At 51.0% G+C, this 25432-nt stretch overlaps 2 protein-coding genes across 2 annotated transcripts in view; both read left to right on the forward strand.

Moving 5' to 3' along the window:
- LOC126527444 (probable serine/threonine-protein kinase DDB_G0280717) overlaps positions 1-517 on the forward strand; it is a 141859-nt gene extending 141342 nt beyond the window's left edge. The window contains exon 9 of the mRNA XM_050175277.2: positions 362-517. Coding sequence (XP_050031234.2) covers positions 362-517 — 156 coding nt within the window. The remainder of the gene's footprint in view (positions 1-361) is intronic.
- A 731-nt stretch (positions 518-1248) lies between these two features.
- LOC140213196 (uncharacterized) overlaps positions 1249-25432 on the forward strand; it is a 91158-nt gene continuing 66974 nt past the window's right edge. Inside the window, exons 1-2 of the mRNA XM_072284348.1 lie at positions 1249-1477; positions 21040-21170. Coding sequence (XP_072140449.1) covers positions 1249-1477; positions 21040-21170 — 360 coding nt within the window. The remainder of the gene's footprint in view (positions 1478-21039; positions 21171-25432) is intronic.

Below are 25432 nucleotides of genomic sequence, written 5' to 3' on the forward strand. Positions count from 1 at the left end.
ATTCGCCTGATGGTATAAGGTTGGTAGTACGCACTAATAATTCGGTAGGGTGACAGAAGACCCGTTACCACGGCCACCCGCGGCGGCCGAAACCGCTCTTGCACAGCTCGACATATCGCGTTCGAACGCGTCCGTGTCCAGAGGTAGAGTGTACGCCACGGACGCATGCATCGACAACCGGCACAGAAGTCCTGGGGAACGCTAGATGCGTACGGGAGCGAGCGGGCGCACTCCACATGGACTCCGTCAATTTCGACTGACTTAAGCAGCTTTTCGACCGGATATGGACATGTGCTGCAAACAGTTTGTATAGGTGCCCAGCACCGTTTTCGGCGCCCCTGTGGCCGTATTGTCCGACCAGCACCGATCCGAGGCGGCCGCTCTGCATGCGTTCGGCTTCCCGGACAGCGGCATCCGCCGGTTCTGCGTGCGCGACGCCGGCCCGGGTACCATTTGCAGCATGGTCTACTCGGTCGAGGGCACCTCCCCGGAGGAATACCACAGCGACCGTCGCTGATAGCGGGCCATCCTCGCCCGTACCCTCGCTCACCCCGCCCTAAAGGCGCCGACGCCAGTGGCCAGTTCCGAAGAATCGACAAGTTCGTAAGCATCGACAGCCACTCAGCCACCAGCCGGTTCAACCACGCCCGCTCAATCACCGAAAGGCAAGACTTCGTACCAGGGCACGCAGGCACGCACCGCTGCCGTGTTTACCAGCGATGGATCTCAAGATCATCTTTCGACCCTAGGCCGGACTCGACCTCCACCAGTGCACCGGTGACATGTTGTTGCCTCTCATCAGCCATGCAGTTCAAAACCCTTTGCCGAAGCCCGGCAACAAGACAAGATCAGGCTCAACCCCCGGAATAATTTATTGACAGCACCCCTTGCGAAGAGCGGGCCAAACGGTACGTGCAGTTACCGACTCTGACTCTCGGCACTATACTGAGTACCCGATGAAAGCTTCCATTGCCCCGCCCGACCATGCGGTCGGGCGGGGCAATTTATAACACCATATACAACCAGCCGGCCGAGATCTTTCAAGATCTACATGCTCTCAACCAAAGCCGAAACTTCACAATCACCGACGCCAGACCGCTAGGGAAGAACAAGTCAACCTAGTGAGTTTCATCAACACTACGACCGTTCAGAAACAGATTTGCTTCTACGGGGCGGTATACAACTGCCATCCCATTCAAGCAAAAGTTGAAGGCTGCTTTAACTGCTCGAAGGCTGGCCACCGCGCGGATGTTTGCCCGCTCCCGCTCTCCACCAGGTGCCATCGATGCGGCGAAAATCACCCGCAAGAAGAGCCCCCCACCTAGAAATCTACCTGCATCATCTGTGCCGGTGAACATTTTACAGGCGCCCAGATATGTAAAGTACGCTTTGACAGACCCAGAAACTCCAAGCCCCAAGCCAAGTCTCCCACCAGCGGGCCCCCACGAAAGGACCCAGCACCACTCTAACCCAGCCGGTGAGACTCTCGCAGCCGACAACGTTCAACATTCTACAAGAGGGCCGGCTCCAGCTCCCGATCCAAATCCCTCCCCCGGCGTCCCATGTCCAGCACCAGGATCCCCAGGCATACAAGCCGATCGGCATCGTCCCCACCACTACCCGGGCAGAAGCCGACCACTACGGATAAACAGGTGTGCTCGCGACTACGATCTCCCTCCTTGGTCCATGAAAACACTCAACCCCGCGCACAATTGCTAATTCAAAGCCGCGAAATTGCGGAACTCAGACAACAGCTCAAACTAGTTCTGCAATCAGTAGCTCCGCAGAAAAGGGCACAAGAACCGCAAACTCCCCTTCCCAAAACCCCGAACCCTAATTCTACATCTTGCACACCCTCGGCTTCCTCCTCCAGAGCGGGCTCCCCATCCAGAGGGTCAGCCCTCAAGCGTAAGGCCACTAGTGGCCCGGATTCTCCCACTCCCATGGAAACATACCCCCTCACTAATCTAACTGAGGCAATCCAGGCCCTCGATCGGCGCTTTCAATCCAGCCAACAGGATACGTCGGCCTGGATGACTAATGTTGCCAAATGCCTAGCCTCGTTCGAGCAGCGTCTGGGCGCGCAGGAGGCCACCGTGGCCCAGCTACAAAGTTAGATCACCCACCTGATCGGCCCTAAAACACGGGAATCTCTCAAGCAACCTACTACAGCCCAACATGGCTGCACAACGTAACGGGACACGAATGTGGCAGTGGAACTGCCGTAGCTGCCGCTCCAAGCGAGACCCCTTACAGTTACACTTAAGCACCCTCGTCGAAGAAGAGGCCCCTGCAATAATCGCCTTACAAGAGACACAGATATTCGTCAAAATTCGAAACTACACCCCGCAACAGCCCACTAATTCTGCCACCACGGGCGTCGCAACACTCGTCCATAGATCATTCACAGCCACTGATAACCCGCTGGAAGTAGATAATTTCGAAGGGCACCTGATAGAGCTGCTCCCCAAAAAGCACCAAATGGAAAGCCTCTTCGCTTTGAGCATTTATAGCCTTCCCAAGAGCCCGGTAGCCCCACTCACTGCCACCCTATGCAAAGCCCTTCAGGCTACCGGCAGACACCCGCTGCTGGTGGTTGGCGCTTTTCACGCCAGTCACACGAGCTGGGGATACAAAAACAAATTGCAGGAAGGGTATATCCCTCTGGACCTTCATCCAGAATAAAGGCTTTTCCCTAGTCAACGATCTCCGACACCCAACCCGCACAGGGAATAGTGCACAGATAAACACCAGTCCCGATCTGACCCTGACCAATAACATCCCCACATGCCAATGGACGAACATACAAATGCCGCTTGGCAGCGATCACTTCATTCTCAGCACAGCAGTGCCGCTACTCACAATCTCTCCTACCTGTCGCAAACAGCTACAGATCACAGACTGGGATCGCTTCGGCAGCCTCCGAGCTACGGCCCCGGATACGGTGGACGATCTCGACGATTGGGTCCGCCAACTCACCCAGAATACCAATTCTGTCACCTCCGCAGTCCTCAACACGCCAAATGCCGATATCGCGGACAGCCACCTCCTACGCCTTCGGGATATGCACGCGAGCCTGCAAAAGCGGAGGTCGGGCAACGAACACAATCGCCCACTCAAATTTCGCATTGTGGCGTTAGTCAAAGAGATCGAACAACATGCAGATCACCTGGCCCGACAGCAGTGGGGCCAGATGTGTGATCGCATGAATGGAAACCTCGTTATCAAAGACACTTAGTCCTTCCTGCGGTGCCTGCTGGACCCGGAGCACAGCAAAGCAAACCAACGTCGAAGTGTTACTCGCGTATTTCACAAGGTGGACGCCTCCGACAACGACCTCTCGCGTAATCGTAGAGAACAGTACCTCACCACTGCAACCGCAGTCCCCCTCCAAGGCTTACATAGGCCTGGCAAACGCTGAGCTAGACGTAGACATCAACCCATGGAAGGTGCGCTCCGCCATGCTCAGACGCCGCACCACGTCTGCGCCGGGCGCAGACCGCATCCCGAACAAAATGCTGCAAAACCTCGACGACCACTCGGTCCTCGCCGTAATAGACCGCTCCAACCACCACGAGAAAGAGGGCACCCTCCCAACCCAATAGACTCAATCTCAAATAACATTCATCCCCAAACCAAACAAACCGCTGGAACTCAGAAATCTCGGGCCACTTTATCTCACCTCTTGCCTCGGCAAACTCCCCGAACACGTCGTGCTTGCCCGCCTACAGAAACGTGCACAAACACGACTTGTTCCACCACACCATGCTTAGTTCCCGCAGCAACCTGTCGACCCAGGATGTAATTATCCAGCTGCCGCAGGGTCTTCTTCACCCCCAACATAGGAAGCGCACGAGAGCTGTTCTCGCTCTCAAACTCACCAAAGCGTTCGATAACGTACACCACCCGGCTATTATGGACTCACTCTCGGCCCTAAATGTAGGCAACCGCACTCACGCATACATAGCCGCCTTCCTGGGAAACCGCACTGCGTACCTCAGTCTTGGCTCCCTGACATCCCCTCGGCAGCCGCGGCAACCCCCAGGGCTCGGTACTATCTCCCCCACTGTTTAAGCCCTCCGCATACGTAGACCGACCCCGAAGATAGAGTAATGCCGAGCCGACCCACGGCAGAGGTGACGCAGGCGTTAAGCACTCCCCGTACGTGCGCTGATCCCGAAGTAGTGCAGTACCGGGCCGATCTGTGGCGGGGGTGAAGCAAGCGTTAAGCACTCTCTGTACATGGCTCGATTCCAATTGTAGTGCAATACCAGGCCGACCCGTGGCAGAGGTGAAGCAGGCGGTAAGCGCTCCCCATACGTGGGCCGATACCGAAGATAGTGTAATGCCGAGCCGACCCACGGCAGAGGTGACGCAGACGTTAAGCACTCCCCGTACGTGGACTGATCCCGAAGTAGTGCAGTACCGGGCCGATCTGTGGCGGGGGTGAAGCAAGCGTTAAGCACTCTCTGTACATGGGGCGATTCCAATTGTAGTGCAATACCAGGCCGACCCGTGGCAGAGGTGAAGCAGGCGGTAAGCGCTCCCCATACGTGGGCCGATCCCGAAGGTGGTTCGATGCCGAGCCGACCCGCAGCGAAGGTGGAGCTGGCGTGAAGCACTCCCCATACATGAGCGGATCCAGAAGATAGTGCAATGCCGGGCCGATCCGCGGTGGAGATGAAGAAGGCATTTACCTCACTCTCATCCGCCTAGCTCGAAAGCTAACCACTATTCCCAATGTCTCCCACTCCTTCCATGCCGACGACGTCACCCTGTGGACGACCACTAGGAGTGTCGGCGATATGAAGGCTACTCTGCAAGCAGGGGCCGAGGCATATAGTTGGGCATGCCGTGGACATCGACCTAACCTGCTCCCCTACAATATCGGAGCTCCTCGTTTTCCAACCCACTCCTTTCTGCCACACCAACTCTACCACACCGACCATTTCCATTTCCATTGATGGGCGGCCGGTTCCAGAGGTCCGTAAATATTCGGGATGATCATCCAGAATAACAACCTAAACACCGACCCCCTTCTCAAGCTCACCCACACCACGCACCAAACCATCCGAGTGATCTGTGGAGTGGCTAACCGGCACAGGAGAATGCGCGAGCATGATCTCCGGTACTTGGTGCAAGCCTTTGTGATCAGCCGGGTGGTCTGCTCACTTCCCTACCTCTACGTCAACAAAGCAGAAGACAAAGTAAACGCCCTCATTCGACAGACCTACAAGTCGGTCCGCAATCTCGCCCCGCACACACCGACGGAACGGCTCCTCGCGATGTGCATTCACAACACTCTCCAGGAACTAGTCGAAGCTCACCGAACTGCTCAAATCGAGAGATTCTCTTCCACACCAACAAGTCGCCACGTCCAAGCCTCGCTAGGACTGCAGCCCACCAGCTCCCTCGCACAGACGGAATCGATATCTGCCACCCTGAAAGACCACGTCATGGTCCTCCCGCTACCAACAAATGCACATCCTACTCACCACTTAGCGCGCCGCGAAGCACGTGCGGGAGCACTTCACACAACAGCACGCCCAGAACGCTCATGCGTTGATGCCACAGAGTACAGCGAGCACCCAGCATACGCGCTCAGCATTGTCTCCCCCCTCTGAAAATACCAGACTACTGCTCCGGTACGCGCGCAATCCTCCCTGGCAGCGGAGGAAGCTGCCATACACTCTAAAGAAGTTGACACCCTTTGGGTTGTATTTTGACCCCAAACAATAATCGTCATCTGTCTTGCCCGCATTTCCTTTCTTTAACGTTGCGAGCCCGGTAATTCCAAGTCACGAACGGCTTCCGCATTATCAGCTTGACACAGCATTCTCGACAGGAAAATAGCGAGGGCCGAGTTCTCAAGAGAGGAAACGCAAGCAAGGCAGATGACTATTATTCTTTGGGGACAATATAAGCCCCAAAGAATGTGAACGTTTCTAGAGTAGCGCTAGCTATCGCTACCTCCACTGCCACGCTCGTACTCAATGACTCAATAACGGCCATCCGAAACAATGACAAAGGCCTGCTACACACAATGGCCCATCAAATTCTCAATTCAACCCCCCCCCCTCCTTTTAGCACAAGTCAATTAGTTTGGGTGCCGGCCCACGCGGGCAATCCTCGCAATGACGCCGACTATTCTCTTGCTCGAGCAGCCGTCAACCGAGCAGGGCACACAACAAGCCTGGGGTTCCCTAAGGATCGACTCCTTACATATAATGAAATCACTCTCCACTACCGCGAAGAACGACTGCGATACCCCCCCCCCCCCCCTCATAAGTATCTCACCAAGCTAGAGAAAGTCAATTGAAAGCAACTCCCAGCACGGACCTTTCTTACCCGCACTTGGGAGTCCACTCGGAGATACCACCGTGTGCGGACGTGAGGTCAGCAGCAGACGCTACAGTGTCTCACGCGCTCTTCCTCGCCCTATTTCGACCACGACAACGGACGCTTCCTGCGACCTTCCACGGCGACGTCAAGGTCACCACCGATGCAGCAGGGACGCTCGCGACGTCTCTGAGCCACCATGCAGGCCGTGCTCGAGCTAAGCTTCAGCGTGGTCAGGATCGGCTTCCAGGTACTGCCGATCTTGTCCAAGACCGCGAACGCCCATTGACCACGATCATGGAGGTGGAAGCTACTAACGGCGACGAGCCAGCAGCAGGAGGATATCCAGAAGACCTGGCGGACCGATCCTGGCTCACCACTCGCGGCCGGCGGGGCTGCCACGCCGACGCTAAGTCTGAACCAGCAGCCCGCCCCCAAGAGACGCAGAATTTGAACCAAACTGTACCACGGCGACTCCAGAGGCCCCCACATCCGCCCATTGATGATTTAAAGTCATCCTGCGCCCGAGAAACGGTCTCACGTTCGGTGAGTGGCCTCGACGCTCTCTGATACTCGTGCCGTCAGCATCGAGGCGAGCCTCAAAGAACAAGAGGTCGACGAACTTCACGTGCGTGTTCAACACGCTCAAAACATCGCCCTCATCAACACGCCAAGCGAAAGAATCGCGACCAGCCTTAACAAGATGACATCGCTTACACTTGGCCCGCGTCGCTACCCCATCTCAACATACATCGCCTCCCCCGATAATTCCTGCAAAGGAATCATCACGCGCACACACCGAAGGCCTAGGTGTGCAGTGTGCCTTACAGTGGGCCACCGTGCGGACGTCTGCCCCACGCCAAGCATCAAGCGCTGCCCCACATGTGGGACTGAAAACCCATCCACCACCGAACCTCACCAGTGCCAGCCACGGTGCCTGACGTGCAAAGGGAATCACTCGACAACCGATCCCAGCTATCCGGGCCGGGCATGAAAGCCACCCAACAAGAAACGAGTGCGCCAGGAACTCTAGAAACAAAAACGGCAACAGCATCGTCCTGTGGCACAATCTAGAGAGCGACGAAGCCGATCACGGTCCCGATCCCAGTCACGATCTCGGAGCCGAGCCCCTGACGACTGTTCTAAGAACCGCGAGCGGGGACCACCATCATCCTCAACATCCGCATCCTCAACCCCCACCGTCGTCACCACCACCAGTGGCACCACCACCGGCCAAGAAGCCGCCACCACTACCGCAACAGCTACCATTAGCAGCGTCCGAAGGGCCAGCCGGACCTAAAGGTGTAAGTTGGGCGGAGAGTGTGAAGGAGATTCACTGCGCAAATCTCCCTCACACTCATCCGAACCCCAGTCTCTACCACAAACCCAATCCCAATCCCAGGCGCCTCGCGCGAAGATCCCTCCCCAGTCCACAACTGCATTGTGCCGCGACCTCCAGCAGGAGCTTCGACGAGAATTGCACCGAGATATACAGGAGATGCGAGAAAGCATTCTCACGGACGTCAAGGAAATGATCCGAGCCACCTTTGTACACTTCCAAACCACCGTGCTGAAACCAATGCTACATGAAATTACTAACAAACTCAAGCAGAGCATGAGAGAGCTCACGGCACAACCCCTTCCCCCTAAATCATCATCCTCCTCCACCTCACTAGTCGCACGCGCTACACCAACCTCAGCGCCGTCACTAGCGACAAGCGAGCGCGCTCACCCGTACGTTCGCCCGGCTCAGCTACAGAATGATGGCTCCTGCAATGCAAATGCAAAATAAAACGGCGGGACTTACGATGTGGCAATGGAATTGCAGGGGGTACTGATCTAAATGGGGCTCGCTGCAACAGTACGTTGCCGCAGCGTCAGAACCGCCAAACATAATACTTCTCCAACAACCGGGCGCCACGCGTGCTCCTATCAGTGGCTACGAGACCACGAGGGGCTCGGACGAGGCGAAAGTGTGCGTGCTTGTGTCCAAGAAACTCACCTATACCCAGACTACTCTCACGTCAGATATCCCTCATCAAATCATTGAGGTTGTCCCCGCGGAAACGAGACAAAATAGCCTGTACATCTTAAATGTATACAGTGCACCTCGGGCTCGGTGCGACAATTTTCAGTATCTACTCTTGGAACTCATCAAGTTGGGCCCGGTGTCTGTAGTGTTCGGTGACTTCAATGCCGCACACGTGGCCTGGGGCTATCGCAGTAACACACCAAAGGGCACTCGACTTTGGGACCTCACACACAATCACCGATTCACCCTCATAACAGATCATACCCAGCCTAGACGCCAAGAAACTAGTGTTAAGAGAGACATTTGCCCGGATCTCACTTTCACGAGGGGGGTCCAGGGTGAGTGGCTGAACACTGGCGAGACGCTGGGTAGCGATCACCACATTCTCATCATCCGCATCAATCGCACAAGTTACAAACGCCCTGAAAAGAAAACTTGCATTAAAAATTGGACCAAACTCCGCAAAATCCGCAGGGATCGAGCCACAAGAGATGAAAGCCCCAAAAGTTATGCCAGTTGGCTCAGTGATTTACGCAACCATGTAAACAAAAGGTCTAGCCGCATAAACACGACCACAGAGACCCCCGAAGTTCGCTCGCACCTCCTACATCTGTGGGACGCGCGCCGAGGTCTCACGAAGCGATGGAAGCGGCAAAAGTTCACTAAAAAATTGCGCTACAGAATATCCCAAATCACGAACACGAAAGCAGCCCAGGAATACGCGGACCAGCTAACCAGTGCTAACTGGCAAACGTATTATGGTAAACTAAGTGGTACGCTGGGAACCGCGAGAACCTGGGTCATCCTTCGGTCGCTAATAGATCCGAGAAACACGAAATCCCATAAAAATCGGCAGCTTCAAGTAGTCCTCCACCAGTACGGAGGAGACGGAGACCAGGGGCGCGATAACGTAAAACTATTCCAAACTTATCTGTTCCAATTCTGCAATCAGACCTCCCCGATTGGTCAAAAACTTTTTTGGACCACCCCCCCTTTACCTGTCTGCCACGCGACGTCACTGAAACCGCGATAGCTCTCCATCTGATGTGACGTGTACACACTGATTATGCGTGATTTGACCGAACAAAAGAAAAACTTTAATTTCTTATTCGGCGCCTTTTCGCCATTAGCCCTCGGCTATTGGTCAAAAGTTTTCGGGCTGCGCCCACTTCCCCTGCCTCTCACGCTACGTCACGAGACTGCAAAAACTCACCGCGTCAAAATGATGTGTACAGGTTAAAGATGCATTAATATGCCGAACAAAACTGAATTTTCTTCTGAATAGCCACAGGCTGCCCCGTTACGAAAGGAATAAAAGATGGCTGCCGCCGATCGATCAGGCATTGGCTACTCGCACCTGCCTGAGAGCATGGGTTTATATGCGTGTAATAAAACTTTTTGCGTGGCGGTGTAATGTTTTCGAGCACTTTCGGCACGTTTACGATCTCTTTCTGCCAACTCTTCTCTGCTGAGGATCCGTTTTAGCGTCATTCTTAAGCTTCCGTTGCATACCGCCGCGATTGTCGACGAGCCATCGCAAGCTAAGCAAGGGAAAGCGGATCAATCGTAGACGCCGGCACTACCCTCTTCATCCAGTTATCGATTTTCAGTACAGTTACTCGGCCCCATCGAATCGCTCTCCACTTGAGCGTGCTCCTCGCCTCTTGTCAGCCAATTAGATAAGACAAGCCGCTCAATGTAGACAATGTTATTCGTTTTTCAAGCAAACAAAAGTGACCTCCTATGAACGAGCAGAGCGTTTGATTGGTCTGTTCAGACAACCCTGCGGGTGATCGCCCGATACTTGCGTCGGCGGTTACGCAAATTTGACGCCAGGGTATTGGAATAAAAACATATTAGAATAGTTTTACTTTATAGGGCCCCAGCTCCTGAAGGACCTTGAACAAAGGTATATCTCTCGTGGCTCTAAGCCAAACTATCCGGATTATTCGTATAGAGAAGAAAGTGACCCGCTAGGCACTGACATAACTGATCCCGAAATCAAAGCCGCACTCGCAGATATTCATAGGAACACGAAACCCGGTGAGGACGGGATACGGTATATTCCACTGTGAAATCTCCCGGATGAGGACCTGGAAACACTCTGTGCTATGTACAATTAGCACTGGCACGCCGGCACTCTCCCTCTGGAATGGCGACGTGCCGAGATAACTTTCATGCTCAAGCCCGGAAAACCCCTGTCGATCCAAAATTTACGGCCAATTTCCCTCACATCATGCATTAGAAAGCTGCTTGAGTATGTTTTCCTAAAACGGCTTCAACCTTTCTTGGAGATGCAAAGTTTCTTTTCCCACACACAGTTTGGATTTCGCCCTCATTTATCCCCTCACGATGTTCTTCAGGTAAAAGGGGATCTCGTTGACCCTATCCCCCCCCCCCCCCCCCGTCAGGGCGCAGGCGAGAGCTCTTTTGGCACTTGATGTCAAGGGAACTTTCGATAACGTTTCCCATGGTCTCATCCTTGAGAACCTGGCCCACTCCCACTGTTGCTCCCGTACGTACAATTACGTGCGAGCCTTTCTCAAGGACCGTGTAGCCGCAGTGGGAATGGGCCCATATCGGTCATCAGACATTAAAGATACCGGAGCGGGGACGTACACCTGGGGTCGGGGCTCTCGCCGACGCTATTCAACATAGCTATGGCGAGACTACATCAGTTACTGGAGAAGGTCGAGGGTCTATATCATATGATATATGCTGCCGATTTGACTCTCTGGACGAGCACCGGCTAGGATGGAGACATTCAGGACCGCCTACAGACGGCGCTGGATATAGTGCAGGCGTACCTCGCGACTGGAGACCTCGAATGTGCGCTACATAAATCAGAACTATTACTAATACGACCCCGAAGCAGCTCTGAAACGCCAATTCCAGTGATTGAAGTGAAGATACAAGGCATACCAATTCCCACTGCACAAAGGGCCCGAATCTTTGGTTATCACCTACAATCCAATGCCAAAGCTCACTTCACGGTAGATCTCCTTGGACGATAGTGCGAGCAAATCATCGGTATGATGAGGCGCGTCAGTAACTGCCGCTCAGGACTCAAGGAAACCGATATGCTGCGGTCGGTCAAGGCATGTACTATCAGCCGGCTAGCCTATCACCTCCCATACCACAACCTGACGCTCTCCCAGACCAAGCGTATAAACACATTTATTAGAAGAGCCGTTAAACAAGCATTCAGAATTCCTGTATATATTTTTTTATTTTATTTACAAATACTGCTGTCTCAAAATTGAGACATAGCAGGAGTAGGTAAGTACATCAAGATAACATACAATCAACATGTCACATGTAAACGAACTTCGTCTACAAAACGCTCAAGTGGCAATTCTCGGAGATTAGTATGTAGCGAGTTCCACAATTCAATGGTAAATGGCAAGAAAGAAAATTTGAAGCTATCTAAGTGAGCTCGAAAGGGAACAATATTCAAGGAATTGGCTCTTCGTGTTACACGTGCCGAGGAGCCAAGAAATGTCACAGGTACGTCGACAATGACAGAAGCATGTACAATTTTGTGCAACATTATAATCCTTTTACACGTGCGCCTATGTGCCAACGGCTCAAGCGATAGCAGGCCAGCATGAAGAGAAGGGGAGAAATTGCGATCGTATCGATTATCAATAAATCTAATAGCTTTCTTCTGCACAGCCTCAAGCTTTGATACATCAGATAGGCAGTGGGGTGACCAGACAACAGATGCATATTGTAGAGTGGGCCTCACGAGGGATCTGTAAGCTGCTAGTTTGCATTCCTTGGTTGCTGGTTTTAGTGTTCTTTTTAAATATCCAAGTCGTTTTAGAGCCCTGGAACAAATGAAGTCGACGTGTTTGTGCCATTTTAAGTTGGAAGAAAAAATTACACCAAGATATTTGAACTCGGTGACAGAAGTCAAAATCTTCTCATCATTACTGTAGGCAAATTTCAGGGGTTCCTTTTCGTTCGAAAAGGTCATTGACACCGTTTTATCAAAGTTGATTTCCATTTGCCAGGTCTTGCTCCAGTTGCAGAAGGCATTGAACGTGTTATTCAGCATCTCCTGGGCATTGACGCTGACGATGTTAGAGTACAAGACACAGTCGTCTGCATACAAACGGAGCTTAAGAGCATGGTTAGTAACAACACTCTCGACATCATTAAGGTAAATAATGAATAAAAGTGGTCCCAATACCGAGCCCTGTGGTACGCCGGAAGAAATACCGACTGAAGATGAGTGCGCCTGATTAAATGAGACAAACTGGCACCGCAGATGCAAGTAGTCTCTTATCCAGCCAAGTAAGTGATTGCCGTGTATGCCTCTGAATAAAGAGTCAAGCTTCATAAGTAACTTAGCATCACATACCTTGTCAAATGCTTTGGAGTAGTCAACAAATATGGCGTCAATCTGGCCACGATTGTTAAGTGTAGTAGCAACGTCGTGAGTGAATTCAATTAGTTGCGTAACCGTGGAAAAACCCGATCTAAATCCATGCTGATGATGTGAAAGAATGTTGTTATCGTTGAGGTACTGTATAATATGCTTATGAATTATGTGTTCTAGTAGTTTACAACAAGTACATAATAATGAAATTGGTCTATAATTAAAAATTGTCTGCCTAATGCCAGATTTGTGTATCGGTACAACTTGAGCAACCTTCCAGACACTGGGAACAGTTTGGGATTCGACGGATTTTCGAAAGATAGTGAGATACCGCGCACAGTATTCTGAGTATCTCTTTAAAAACATGTTTGGAATGTTATCTGGTCCTGCACTTTTACTAGTATCAATATTTAACAAGAGGCCGTGAACTCCGCTAAGCGTTATCTGAAGTTTTGGAAAACATGCTGAAGCACTACCACAGTGAAACGTAGGGATAATGCCGTTATCTTTAATAAAAAACAGATTTAAAATATGTATTGAATGCTTCAGAGATCATGACAGCATTTGAACACGACTGTCCGTTAATGACCATAGAAGTTGAGTTGGACACAGGAGGAACAACCGTTTTCCAGAATTTGGATGGGTTGTCTTTTAGGAATGTCGTCAGAGTGTTGTTATAGTAGTAGTCTCTAGCGTGCCGCATTTTAGTCTTAAGAGTTTGTCTGAGTGATGTGAGCATTGAGTTTTCTCGGACATTCTGAGTGCGAGAGCCACGGCGGAAGCGCTTTATCCGGCGAATCAACTGTATAATCTCTCTAGTGTACCAAGGGTGCTTCGAGTTTCGCTTTACACATTTTTTTATACGAAATTAGCTATGCACTCTTTGACAATATTGTAAAACATTTCAACTAACAAGTCAACACCTAAGGCATCACTCGAAAACATAAACTCATCAAAGTGTGATGCAAGCGAGGCGACAATAGAATTGTCGTCAGCTCGGGAAAAGTCATGGACAGTACTATATGTTGGTTTATTGGGCTCTATATCTAGGTGGACAATTACCGCCTTGTGATCGGAGATGCCCTCCACAACGTCACATTCGCTATACAGGAGCCCATCACTAAGGAAGACCAAATCCAAAATAGCAGATTTTCGGGTGCACGAGCTAACGACCTGTGTCAAATCATATGACACAGCGAGATTGATTAGAGCGTCGCAGATGGGTCGATCACGTCCAGTAGAAGAGAGAGAACGCCAGTCAATGTAGGGGGCATTAAAATCGCCAATATTATTAACTGGCTTTTTTGTAGCCTGTTCACTGCAATATAATCCGTGACAGCGTGGATTGAATTGACATCATTTGGCGGTCGGTATACAGCGCCAATCACAGTAGTAAAGTCGCCAAAGTCAATTTTGCACCAAACCGATTTCGGGGTACACAATACCGTCGAGGAACACATCGAAGCACACATAATGGCGCAACTCGAGCGATTGAGGCTGACTCCCACAGGCAGGCATTTGCTCTCACGGCTGGGCTACCCACAACATTCATTCCCTACTCGAGAGCATGTCTCAGTCCCCTCAAAGATCCGAACCTTACTCACCATAGCGCCCATACCGCGCAATATGCATCCAGAGCATCATAATGGTCGCCGGGATGCACGTGTTAGATACCTTCGGGAACTCCTCAACGCCCAGCCGGAGGGCACTGTCTATTATACCGACGCTGCCCACTATGCTCTTGCGATCAGAAACAAAGAAAAACAAGTGTCGGTGGTGGCGGACGATCAGGGTAATATCGTCACTTCGTGTAGCGTCCAAACCGAGGCTACGCTCACAGGGGTGACGTTGGCCATAGCACTTGCCATCAACGACATCGTCAGTCACATGAAGAGATCACCAAAACACGACCACATCATCATTACAGACTCCCAAGACGCATGTCGAGCCTACCGCAGGGGTCATATACCTCAGGAAGCTGATCGCGCCCTCACCAGCACACGTAAGCTCCCCGCCATTTCAGATCCCTCAATACCACACATCAGGCTGATTTGGACACCTGGTCACGCCTCGCTGTCGGGTAATGACCGCGCTCATGCGGCTGCCCTAGAGCTAACCTGTCGGGCACCCTGCAGTGAGGCGAGCAACCCATATCAAGACTAGGGCGCTTGAGATAACTTCCAATACCCAAATCTTTCTCCCGTTATGAAGCCGTATCCTTGAGACGGCTTCAAACCAACTCATATCCGATCCTCCTCCTCAACAAGTGCTCCCCAACCTTATATCCCACCACCTGCCCAGGCTGCGGTGCACCACCGACGACATTCCACGTCACGACTGAGTGCCAGAAACTACGAAAGGAGATCCCTGTTCTACGATCCCCCCAACCAACACGTGCGCAGTGGGAGGCGATCCTCCGTCGCTCCGAGCCTCAGGTCTGGCTGACCCTGATACGACGAGCACGAGCGGTAGCGACAGCCATTGGAACCCTGGACTAAGGGCCCCAACCACATAAACCCTTTTACTATATGATCAAGTTTCTTCCCTCTCTCTCCCCGCTCTTTTGTAGCCCTAATCCACCCCACGTAATTCTCCCCAGAATGCGCCCTCTGCGGAGCTCCCATTGCCAACTTCCACCACATCCTGTTCATTTGTCCAGAATCTCACCACCCTGCGAATGGAAACTCACGAACCTATGGAAAGTTGGGAGGTCACGATTTCCAGCTCCGATCCGGCTGCGGCTGATCAGCTGGGCGCAGCAGGTCGCGGAACGCCACAGGCCACCGTCCGTGGCCAAGATCCCCCCAAACTAAATTGTAATTTAAGGCTTCATATTTAATAAATGTTTTCACCACCCACCAGATCGTCCTTATGGATTCTTTGCGGCCAAGCCAGCGTCTTGAGACGCTTGGCGCGTTTCAATTTCGACACCTCGGCAGGTAGCAATTGCGCGTGTCCGCAGAGTATTCTACAGACGTGGAAGGGAAAAGCCCCAGAATAAGTAAGCATTCACACGCACTGGTGTGCTTTGTCGTTTTTTTACAACTCCGGCGGTAGACCACATTCACAGAGTGGATGGCCGCGATTTCTTTTTGTCTTGTCACTCGTTTTTAGCTCCTTTTTTAATGCGAGAGCGTTAAGGAGCTCGTGTCGCAGAAAAGCCGGTGTCGTCGGCGTCGGCGGCGTTGGCCGTAAGCGCAAAATCCCGGAAGGCAATTCATAAATAAAAACAACTTGCAAGATGGGCTGGGTGGGAATCGAACCAGGGTCTCCGGAGTGTGAGATGGAGAGGCTACCACTCAGCCTTGAGTTCGATGGTTCAAAGCGACACAAAAGCGCCTCTAGTGAATGCGGTGCTGCCTTAGAAGCGTGCCATAGAAAGTTATACTGTGGTGTATATCGGTAATTATGAACATGTAAATTACAGAAGTCACAGTTAAAGGAGTAACGAAATACGTTTCCGGTACATTTCTTCTGCGCTTGGCGCACACGCAGAGCCATCTTGCGGCAAACACAGAAGACCCCCTCCTCGCAATGTACGGCACTGCCCCGACAGGTGGCGCGCCACTCGCCCGCTTCTGATACAGGGCCAAGAAATACCTCGCGTAACAGAATATAAATACCTTGGTATATGGACAAACGAAGGCAATGGATTTATGGAAACACAGGAAAAAACCATAACAGTCAAGGGGAAGAGAAATGCAGCCATAATGAAGCACAGAGCGCTATGGGGATACAATAGGTATGAGGTCCTCCGAGGTATGTGGAAAGGGGTAATAGTTCCAGGACTTACTTTTGGAAATGCGGTTGTTTGCTTTAAATCAGGGGTACAATCAGGACTCGACGGGAACCAAAGGTCAGTGGGTCGCCTCGCATTGGGCGCTCACGGGAAGACTACAAATGAAGCTGTGCAGGGGGATATGGGCTGGACTAGTTTTGAAGTGAGGGAAGCTCGCAGTAAAATTGAGTATGAAGAACGGCTGAGGAATTATGGAAGAAAGTAAATGGGCTGGGAGAGTGTTCAGGTATCTGTACAGGCAAAACATTGATTCACAGTGGAGGAAAAGAACTAGGAAGCTTACCAGCAAGTATGCGGCCTGTGGGGTGGGCAACACAGCAACAAGGAAGGTCACGCGGAAAGTCAGAGAGGCTGAATTAATCTCATGGGTGGCGGCAATGGAAAAGAAACCTGCCATGAGTAACTTCTTAAGAGGAAAAAACGAAATCAGGAAAGAAACCATTTATGATAACTCAAAGGGAAGCTCATTACTTTTCGAAGCGAGATCGGTATGCCTTAGAACACGCACCTATAAAGCGAGATATAAGAAGGAAGAAGAAGCATGTGCTTGCTGCGGTAAAGCTAGGGAAACGACGGAGCATATTTTATTAGAATGTGAAGACATCTACCCAGCGGTCGATTTAGGCACCACTGGCCTCCTTGAAGCCCTTGGGTTCAGCGGGAGCAGTGGTAAAGCAAACAGGTCCGCAATAGATATTAGTAAGAGGCGATTGGAGGATTGGTGGAAGAAAAGTAGGGAAACGACAAAAGACGGAGACGTACAAAAGCACAATTCGCAATAGGGGATCAGAAAGTTTGGACGCGGTAGTTCATAGTGTTTTTTTTTTTCTTTTTTCATTGGTTAACCTAGTTAGGATATTAGGCAGCATAGTAGCAAGAGCTTGGTGGCGCAACCCACCGCCCCGTTCCAAAGGGGACGCTCATAACATCCATCCATCCATTCATCTGCCCTTCGTCTCGTTTGAGCGCATTGGGGCCGTGCGGGTACCGGTGCGAGGATGCCCCAATACCCTTGCGTTTAATAAGTTTTCTCGCTCTCTCCCCTTCCAACTTCCAGCGTGCGTCACTCGAACCCTCGTGTTTAGGCGACGTGGCTCCTCTTTCCGCTCACAGCGCGATTCCTAGTTGCAGCGCCCGATGCGGGACGCCTCTGAAGTGATCGCTGCGCAGTAGCGCGTCTGGTGGGAAAGCGTCCCCTGCGATGTGCGAACGGCGCGCGATAATGCTACCGCGTTTCACTCTTGAAGGCGAAGCTTAAGCGTCCTCCAATTTTTAAAGATTCCCCTGGAGCGCAGTGGTTAGCTCGCGCGGCTGTAAAGTCGCTTATTTGTTAGCCTTTGCGCGTTTTGCCAACGTTTGTATGTGACACCTTAATTTGTTGTATTAGCCCAGTTGTAGGAATTCTACAAGGAAACCGATGAATATGATGCGCTCTTATATGTGTGGATTTACTGATACTTAAAGAGCCCCTGAAACGGTTCAAACAAGTTTCGCAGACGCGTAGCGTACAGCTACTCTTAATCATTCGCACCACAATTTGTGTGAAGTGTCTCTTATTAAGAGAGCTACGGACGATTGCAAGTTACCCTCTTTCATAGCCATGCATTTTCTCGGAGCTAAGCATTTTCCATGCATTTTCTCGGATAGGAGCTAAGCTCCGCCTTTCCTCGCTCTGCGTCATGATGGCATGTGGTGTCATCTGAATCAAAATCCACTTTATTTCCAACACACTAGTTGGGGGCCCCCAGGCGAAAAGCTGTCGCAGGCAGCTTGACGGTACCTGGGAGCCTACAGAGAGCAACAGGCAGTGGATTTCACAAATTCGAACAATTGTAAATACATACAGTCATTATGAAGAAGAAATGAACTTGCTTGACACAGCATACATGGTGGACACCATCACAGAACGCATAAACACTGCAGGAAATGTGGCAGCCAGGAGACAAGTCGATTGCTTCATCGGGTAATCACGCACCTCCCGATCTGAACGCGCCGAGTGGGGTACTGAAATTAATGTGAGCTTTTTAGCCGTTGTAAAGTGTTGGTATGCAGTAATCCAGCCTAGATCTACCGCAACTTGTACGTGTACGCGGCACTGGTATTAGCCTGTTACATATGCTGTAGTCATATGGGGAATGTTCTGTATCGTTTGGATGTTTATTTTTACACATATAAAGAAATAGTTTATTATCGTATAACATAGATGCCTTAAACATATTATTCATAGTAAAATATTTTTGCGAGCACAATTGACGAGGACACAGTGAAGCGCTCGTGTGTCCCCTTCACTGTGTTCTTGTCAATTGTGCGCGCAAAAATATTTTACTATGAATTCATACCAACTCGCCCAACTATCAGTTCTGCTGCAAACATATTATGTTTAATGAATTGGGGACCAGTGGTTAATAGGTTCGGGTGTCCATTAAAGTTCTTAAAGATTATTAGTACCTTCTTTTGGAGAGAGAGAGAAACAACTTTATTTGCCACTGTATAGGGTAGGAAGTTAGGGCAGGTAGGCCTAGTGTGGCTCCCAGGTGGGGCGACGTCTTGGGCCCACGAGACGAGTGCGAGTTGCGTTTTCTTGTCTGCTCTTGTCAGCAGCTGGTTCCAACCCTCCTCGGAGGGAGCTGGCAGCAATGATTTTGGGGGAGGGTTACCCTCGCATCCCCAGAAAATGTGTGCCCGAGTGGCGAGCACTCCATGGTCGCACTTAGTACTTTGGGAGCTGCTTCCGGTTGTCCAGGAGCGAGCACGCGAAGCCTCTCCAATCTCTCCGCCAGGTGCTTGGCAGTCGACCCCAAGCGAGAGCTATCGAAGCAGCGTGCGTTGCGAGCATTCTGTCGCAGCACCGAACATGTCTGGTACTCCGGTAACCACAGGCGAGCTGGCCGTTTCGACGGATGGGTGGAGGCATAAACCCAAGCTGATGAAGGAACTTTAGCGTAGACGTACGTGAGCAGCCTGATCGGTGCACGGTCCAACCACCTGGTGGCGCAGAGCTTAACCAGCCAAACAAAGAGCTAATATTGCTCTAACCAAGTGAGCACATGGTCCCAGCGTCTGACGGGCACGAAAGCCCACGAAGGAATGTCAACCAATGTCGGTTCATCGTACGCGCCCTTTAAAGCGGGGTTTTATATGCATGAAGACGTAGACGCAGCGCAAAGCGCGAGCCAATCACACGCTTTCCCTCCCTCCGGAGGAGGGAGAGAGTGTGATCGCGTATTCGCTCATCTCGCGCCCGCCGTTTCGCGCCTATTCAGGCCCAGCAGTCACACAGGGAGGCCGCGTTTGGTTCGGTCCGCCCAAGAACAGGCTGCGCTGAAGGTACGGTAGCGGGCCCCGCGTCCTGCGTTCGGCCGAAGAACGCCGCCGGGAACTCGCTCGATAAAGGGCTCGTCGTCGACGGGCCGACCTCACCGTGAGGGAGCGCAAAGGCGACGCGTTACGACAACGAAGAGCCGCGGATCCCGAGCTTCGCTTGCACCCCTATTCGCAGTAGTGGAAGGCCGGTCATTTTTCTCTAAGCCGTTTCGGAATTTCATATCGCTTCCCGTTGTTAAGAGAAAGCTTTAGCTCGGGTACTCTTATCTAAATACATGTAAAAGGAGAATTCGTTTTTCTCGGCAACCACGGCACAAAATTTGGCGAGGCTTGTTCCATTTAGAAGAAAAATCTAAATTCTAGTGACTGTTGGTACCAATTTTCTCACTTAAGTCGTCAATCTTTTATTAAAAATTGGCAAAAATCGAAAATTTCCAGAACGCGATACTATCGAGTCTACAACTCTAACTCAGCAATGAAAAATGATACCACAATTATGGAAATGTATATAATAGTACATCCAAAGCGGACGAAGTTGATATGTTACACATGAATTTCAAAGAAAATTTAGTAATATGGAAATACAGCTTTTGCAGAATTCTTGTACACAACGTAACAAATTCACGTAAGATATAAAATGACATACGAAATTTGTCCGCTTTCAATGATCTAATGAACACCGTTTACAGAACCGCGATACCTTTTTTTTTTCTGCAGAGCTATTAATTTGTAAACTTCATGCGTCTACTATCTTTTTCAAAATTTCCGAATTATTGGAAATCTTTGTGACATAATTCGGGCCCTAAATTGAAATTCTGCTTCGAACAGTCGCTAGAGTTTAACTCGATCTATTAAATGCAACAAATTTAATTAAAATCGGTCCAGTGATTACCTCAGAAAAACGTTTTCGCGTTTTACACGTATTTTGATAGGCCGCGTTGGAGTTGGGCCCGAGCTCTTACTGTTTCTGTCAGCTGCTTCTTCGTGTGGCATCATTAACTGTGCAGCCGCCATTTATGTGGGCATGTGGCTTCGTCAAGCTGTCAATCTTGGCAGCTTTTAGTTCCACTGGTCTCGAGCGTCACGTACGTCGTTTATTATGCGATTGCATTGTTCTTATTTTCCCTGTGCCGGTGCTGAGCAAGCACTCTTCCCATGCAGCCGTCAGCGCCACCAGTAACACCCGCAAGCGGAAGCTGCTCAAGGTGGAGGACATGGTGGACGTCGAGGCCCCGACGCAGAGACCGCTGTACACCTTCTCCTCGCCCAGCTTCAAGAAGATGATCAACTTTGTGCGTTCTCACGATGCTTCCACCGAACCTGGCGCAAGCTCCCGCGAGATAACATTTCGAGCCGCTCCTCTTATACCTCACCGCAAGGCGCCCAATGTGCACCAAAGTCAGCATTCTTATCGTCAGCTCGCTTTTGACGTATTCGCTCTCAAAGCGTATAATGGCGCTTAAAGGCGCTATTGTATGACGTTAAGCTATTACCAACTACTTTACTCTACGGAGTGCTGATTGTATTTTAAACAGAACAGCGCGTATTTTGACAGGCACAAGGAGGGAGACACGACACGGCGTTGTCCCTGTCAAAATACGCGCTGTTCTGTTTAAAATGGCTGACCAACTCGTCCAAACGTCCGTTTTAACGAACTGATTGTATGTACACAGCAGATTCTGCTACTGGCGCATAAGTGAGCACTGTTATCCATATATTGGATTTCTTTAAACGTCCCATAAAAGTCCCGATTGCTGCATGACGTAAGGGCGTGGAGAGGCAATTTTAAGCAACAAGCAATGGTTATTTGTACAATATGAAGAAATAGCTACAGGACAAAATAAAACAGTAACATGGACATAAGAGTAAGAAAGCAACATACATGATACAAAGAAGAAAGCTGGGGCTATCACGTAGCACGGTTACGCAACAATGAGTACGGTGAGAACATAAGGTAGCGAGTGGTTGACTACACAGATGCTCTAATAACTATGCTGCTTAGAACCTGGAATGTTTATGCTCATATAATTGATGCAACACTCCCGCAGTGCTCTCTTGCTTCACATGCTTCTTGCTGCCTCAATTTTTCATCATATCTATATGTTGTGACAACAGTACACGCGCCGAGTAGGGGAGAAATTATGTGATCTACAGTGTAATGCAATGTACCTATCTTAACCTTTTGTACTCTGGAAACCTTTCATTTAACCAGTGATCAGTTTAGCCTGCATTCTCGTTACCACACGACAGGGGTATGCATAGACCACCTGATACTTGACAAACATGCTTTCTTGCTTACCACTGCAAACTAAAGCTGTCTACGCAAAGCCAATCCTTGGTCAATTCGCAGTGTCATCGCAGCAGAGACGTGATCTCCGTGCGATGTGTTTGATATTGTCGCAACATCAAAAACAGAGGTCGTAGAGCGCTATTCAAGAGGCACAGCGTCGGGTCGCCTTTTTAATACCGAGCGCAACTGCGACTTCGTCTTCACTGCGTCTTGACAAAAACGCTCACGCCTACTCGCGTTGTTCTCTTGTTCATCGGAGTACTGGCGCGGCATTTGCGTCCCTCCGAAGGAAGCATCGTCCCGATGCGCAATTTATTCGGTACAGTGGGACAGAGTACAACAGGACAGACTCACACACAAAAAAAAACGAAAGCAAAAAAAAGCAAAAGTTAGGTCGACAGGTACGGCTTCATCCGTACCACATGCACCACTTCAGGCGACTGGAGATATTGTCAGTGTCGGAAACGACTTCGTAAATAACGTTGCTCAGGCGGTGGATCACTCTGTACGACCCAAAGTACCGTCTTAGGAGCTTTGCAGAGAGTCCACGCCGGCGTATGGGTATCCAGACCCATACTTTGTCGCCGGAGGTGTAGAAAATGGACCTGTGTTGAAGATCGTACCGTTTTGCATCTTGGTCTTGCTGAATGCAGATACGTACGTGGGCAAGCTGTCTGGCTTCTTCAGCGCGCCGAGTAAATTCGTCAGCGTCAGTAGGTAGGTCGTAAAACTCGTGCGGCAGCATGGCATCCAGCGTTTTCGTGGCTTCGCGACCATGGGCCAAGCTGAACGGTGTCATTCCAGTAGGTTCCTGTCGAGCGGTATTGTAGGCGAATGTTACGTAAGGCAAAATGTGATCCCAGTTCTTATGTTCTATGTCGACGTACATGCATAGCACGTCTGCGAGGGTCTTATTAAGACGCTTGGTTAGTCCGTTCGTCTAGGGATGGTAAGCGGTTGTTTTCTGATGGCTTGTACCACTGAGTCTGAGAAGCGAGTCAAGTTCGGCAGTGAAGGCAGTTCCCCTGTCTGTGATGTCTACTTTTGGGGCGTCGTGCTTGAGGACGATGTTTTCAATGAAAAAAATGAGCTTCTTCGGTTGCTGTGCCCCGCTGTGTAGCTTTTGTCTCCGCGTAGCACGTCAGGTAATCGGTGGCAATAATAATCCATCTGTTGCCAGCTGTAGAAGTTGGGAATGGGCCCAGTAAATCCATTCCAACTTGGGCGAATGGCTGGCCTTGTACCTCGACCGGATGTAAGAGACCTGCGGGCTTGCCGGGAGGTGCTTTGCGTCTTTGGCAGTCCGCACATGTTTGTACGTGACGTTTTACAGCAGCGGGTTGCTTCGGCCAGTAGTACTTCTGTCGGAGTCGGGACAATGTTCTCGTGTAGCCTAGATGACCTGCGGTGGTTTCATCGTGGCATGCTTTTAGTAGTTCTTTTCGAAGTGATGCTGGTACGACAAGTAGGTACCTGCTGCCACTGGCAGAGAAGTTCTTATATAGAACATCGTTGCAGAGACAAAACGACGGCAGTCCCTTGGCATAGAGTCGCGGAACGTCTTTACTTCGGCCTTCCAAGGAATTAATGGGTGGGAGCAGCTCTGGGTCGTGGCGCTGCTCCTGTGAAATAGTGACGGCGTCGATGACGCCAAAATATGCAGCGTCCACGTCCACGTCATCGTTACCTGCGGAGGAGGAGGACGAGAAGGAGGAAAAAACTATTATGCAAAGGAATTTGGGACCTCCCAGGCCCCCTGGGTCCCCGCACGACCCCACTGCGCTCAAACGTTCATGTTTAACATCTCCATGACGCTGGCAGCCCGGTTGGCGGCGATCTTCTGCCTTGCCGGGTCCGTGGAGCGTAGTGAGGTCTCCCAGTCCTCCCAGGTTTGGAGGGGTACCGGCCCGCCGGGGGAGGAGAAGCCGAGCAGTCCAGGGGTATATAGGTGAGGTTTGCTTTCGGCCCATTGCACAAAGGGCAAGAAGGGGGGATGGGTCGGTAGTGGGATAGGAGGGATGGAGTAAGTAGCGTGCGCGTTTGCAGGCGGCGCCATAAGTGTTGCTCCCTGGTAGTGAGGGAAGAGTGGGGGGGGGGGGATATATTTGCCTCTCGGCACGAGCATTCGCGATGAAGTCAGCGAAGGTACACGCACACTCCCTCGAGAAACCCCCCATGAGATCCGCCTGTGCCCGGTTTCTCGACCCTCGGGCTAAAGAATCGGCGGCCTCATTGCCAGGGTTTCCCGAGTGCGCGGGCACCCAGATGAGCTCAGCGCTGCGAGGGAAGGGAGGGTTCTGGGTCAGTATGTGGAAGGTGGCAGGGTGAACTCTGCCCCTAGCATAACTTAGCAGTGAAGTTTTAGAATCACTCAGGATGTAGGTAGCACTGGAGCTGCCGAGCGCTAGCGCTATAGCGATCTCTTCCGCTTCCTCTGAGTCTGTTCCCGGGAGTAGTTCCTGTATTAAGGGAGGGGTGTTCGGTGTGTAAGCAACCGCTGTGGCTCCGTGCTGATCACATGCAGCATCTGCCCATATTGCATTTTGTTCACCGCCGTACCGTTTATGAAGGGCTGCTGCTCTGGCTTTTCGTCGCTCGCGGTTTTGGTCGGGGCGCATGTTACGGGGGAGCGGTCGAATGCGTAGTGTTTGACGAATTGCCATGGGAAGGGCGTTTAGGGAGCTATGATTAGCAGGAATGTTAATTTGAAGTTTAGAAAGTTTATGTCTTCCGGTAGGGGTGCTGGCTAATCGGAGATATTGTGCCTGTAGGTGTGCTTCGGTTAGTTCTTGTATGGTGTTATGCACACCTAACTCCGCCAGGCGTTCGTTACTGGTGTTTTTGGGCAGACGGAGCGCTGCCTTGGTAGCTTGCCTGATTATAGAATTTATTGTTTGGGTTTCGGTTGCATTGAGGTTAAGATAGGGGGCAGAATACAATGCTTTACTCATGGTAAAAGCTTGTACCACTTGCGGAGTATCTGATTCACGCAGACCGTGAGCTTTATTTGTTACTCTGCGTATTAGCTGCGTGGTGGCTGCTAGTGTGCTCTTTAAACGTTTGATTGTTTCGGTATTTCTGCCATCTTGTTGCAAGTAGAGGCCCAGGATTCGAATAGTGTGGACCTGTGGGACATCTCTATTGTGCACGTAGATTGTGATAGGAGTATGATACGTTTTACCCTTTGGCGGGATCAAGAAAAGCTCAGATTTTTCCGGTGAGCAGGTGAGGCCTACCTTGGTGACTTCGTCCTGTATTAGCATT

The sequence above is a fragment of the Dermacentor andersoni genome, chromosome 9 (genome assembly GCF_023375885.2).
Source record: "Dermacentor andersoni chromosome 9, qqDerAnde1_hic_scaffold, whole genome shotgun sequence".
In the NCBI taxonomy this organism is placed as follows: Eukaryota; Metazoa; Arthropoda; class Arachnida; order Ixodida; family Ixodidae; genus Dermacentor; species Dermacentor andersoni.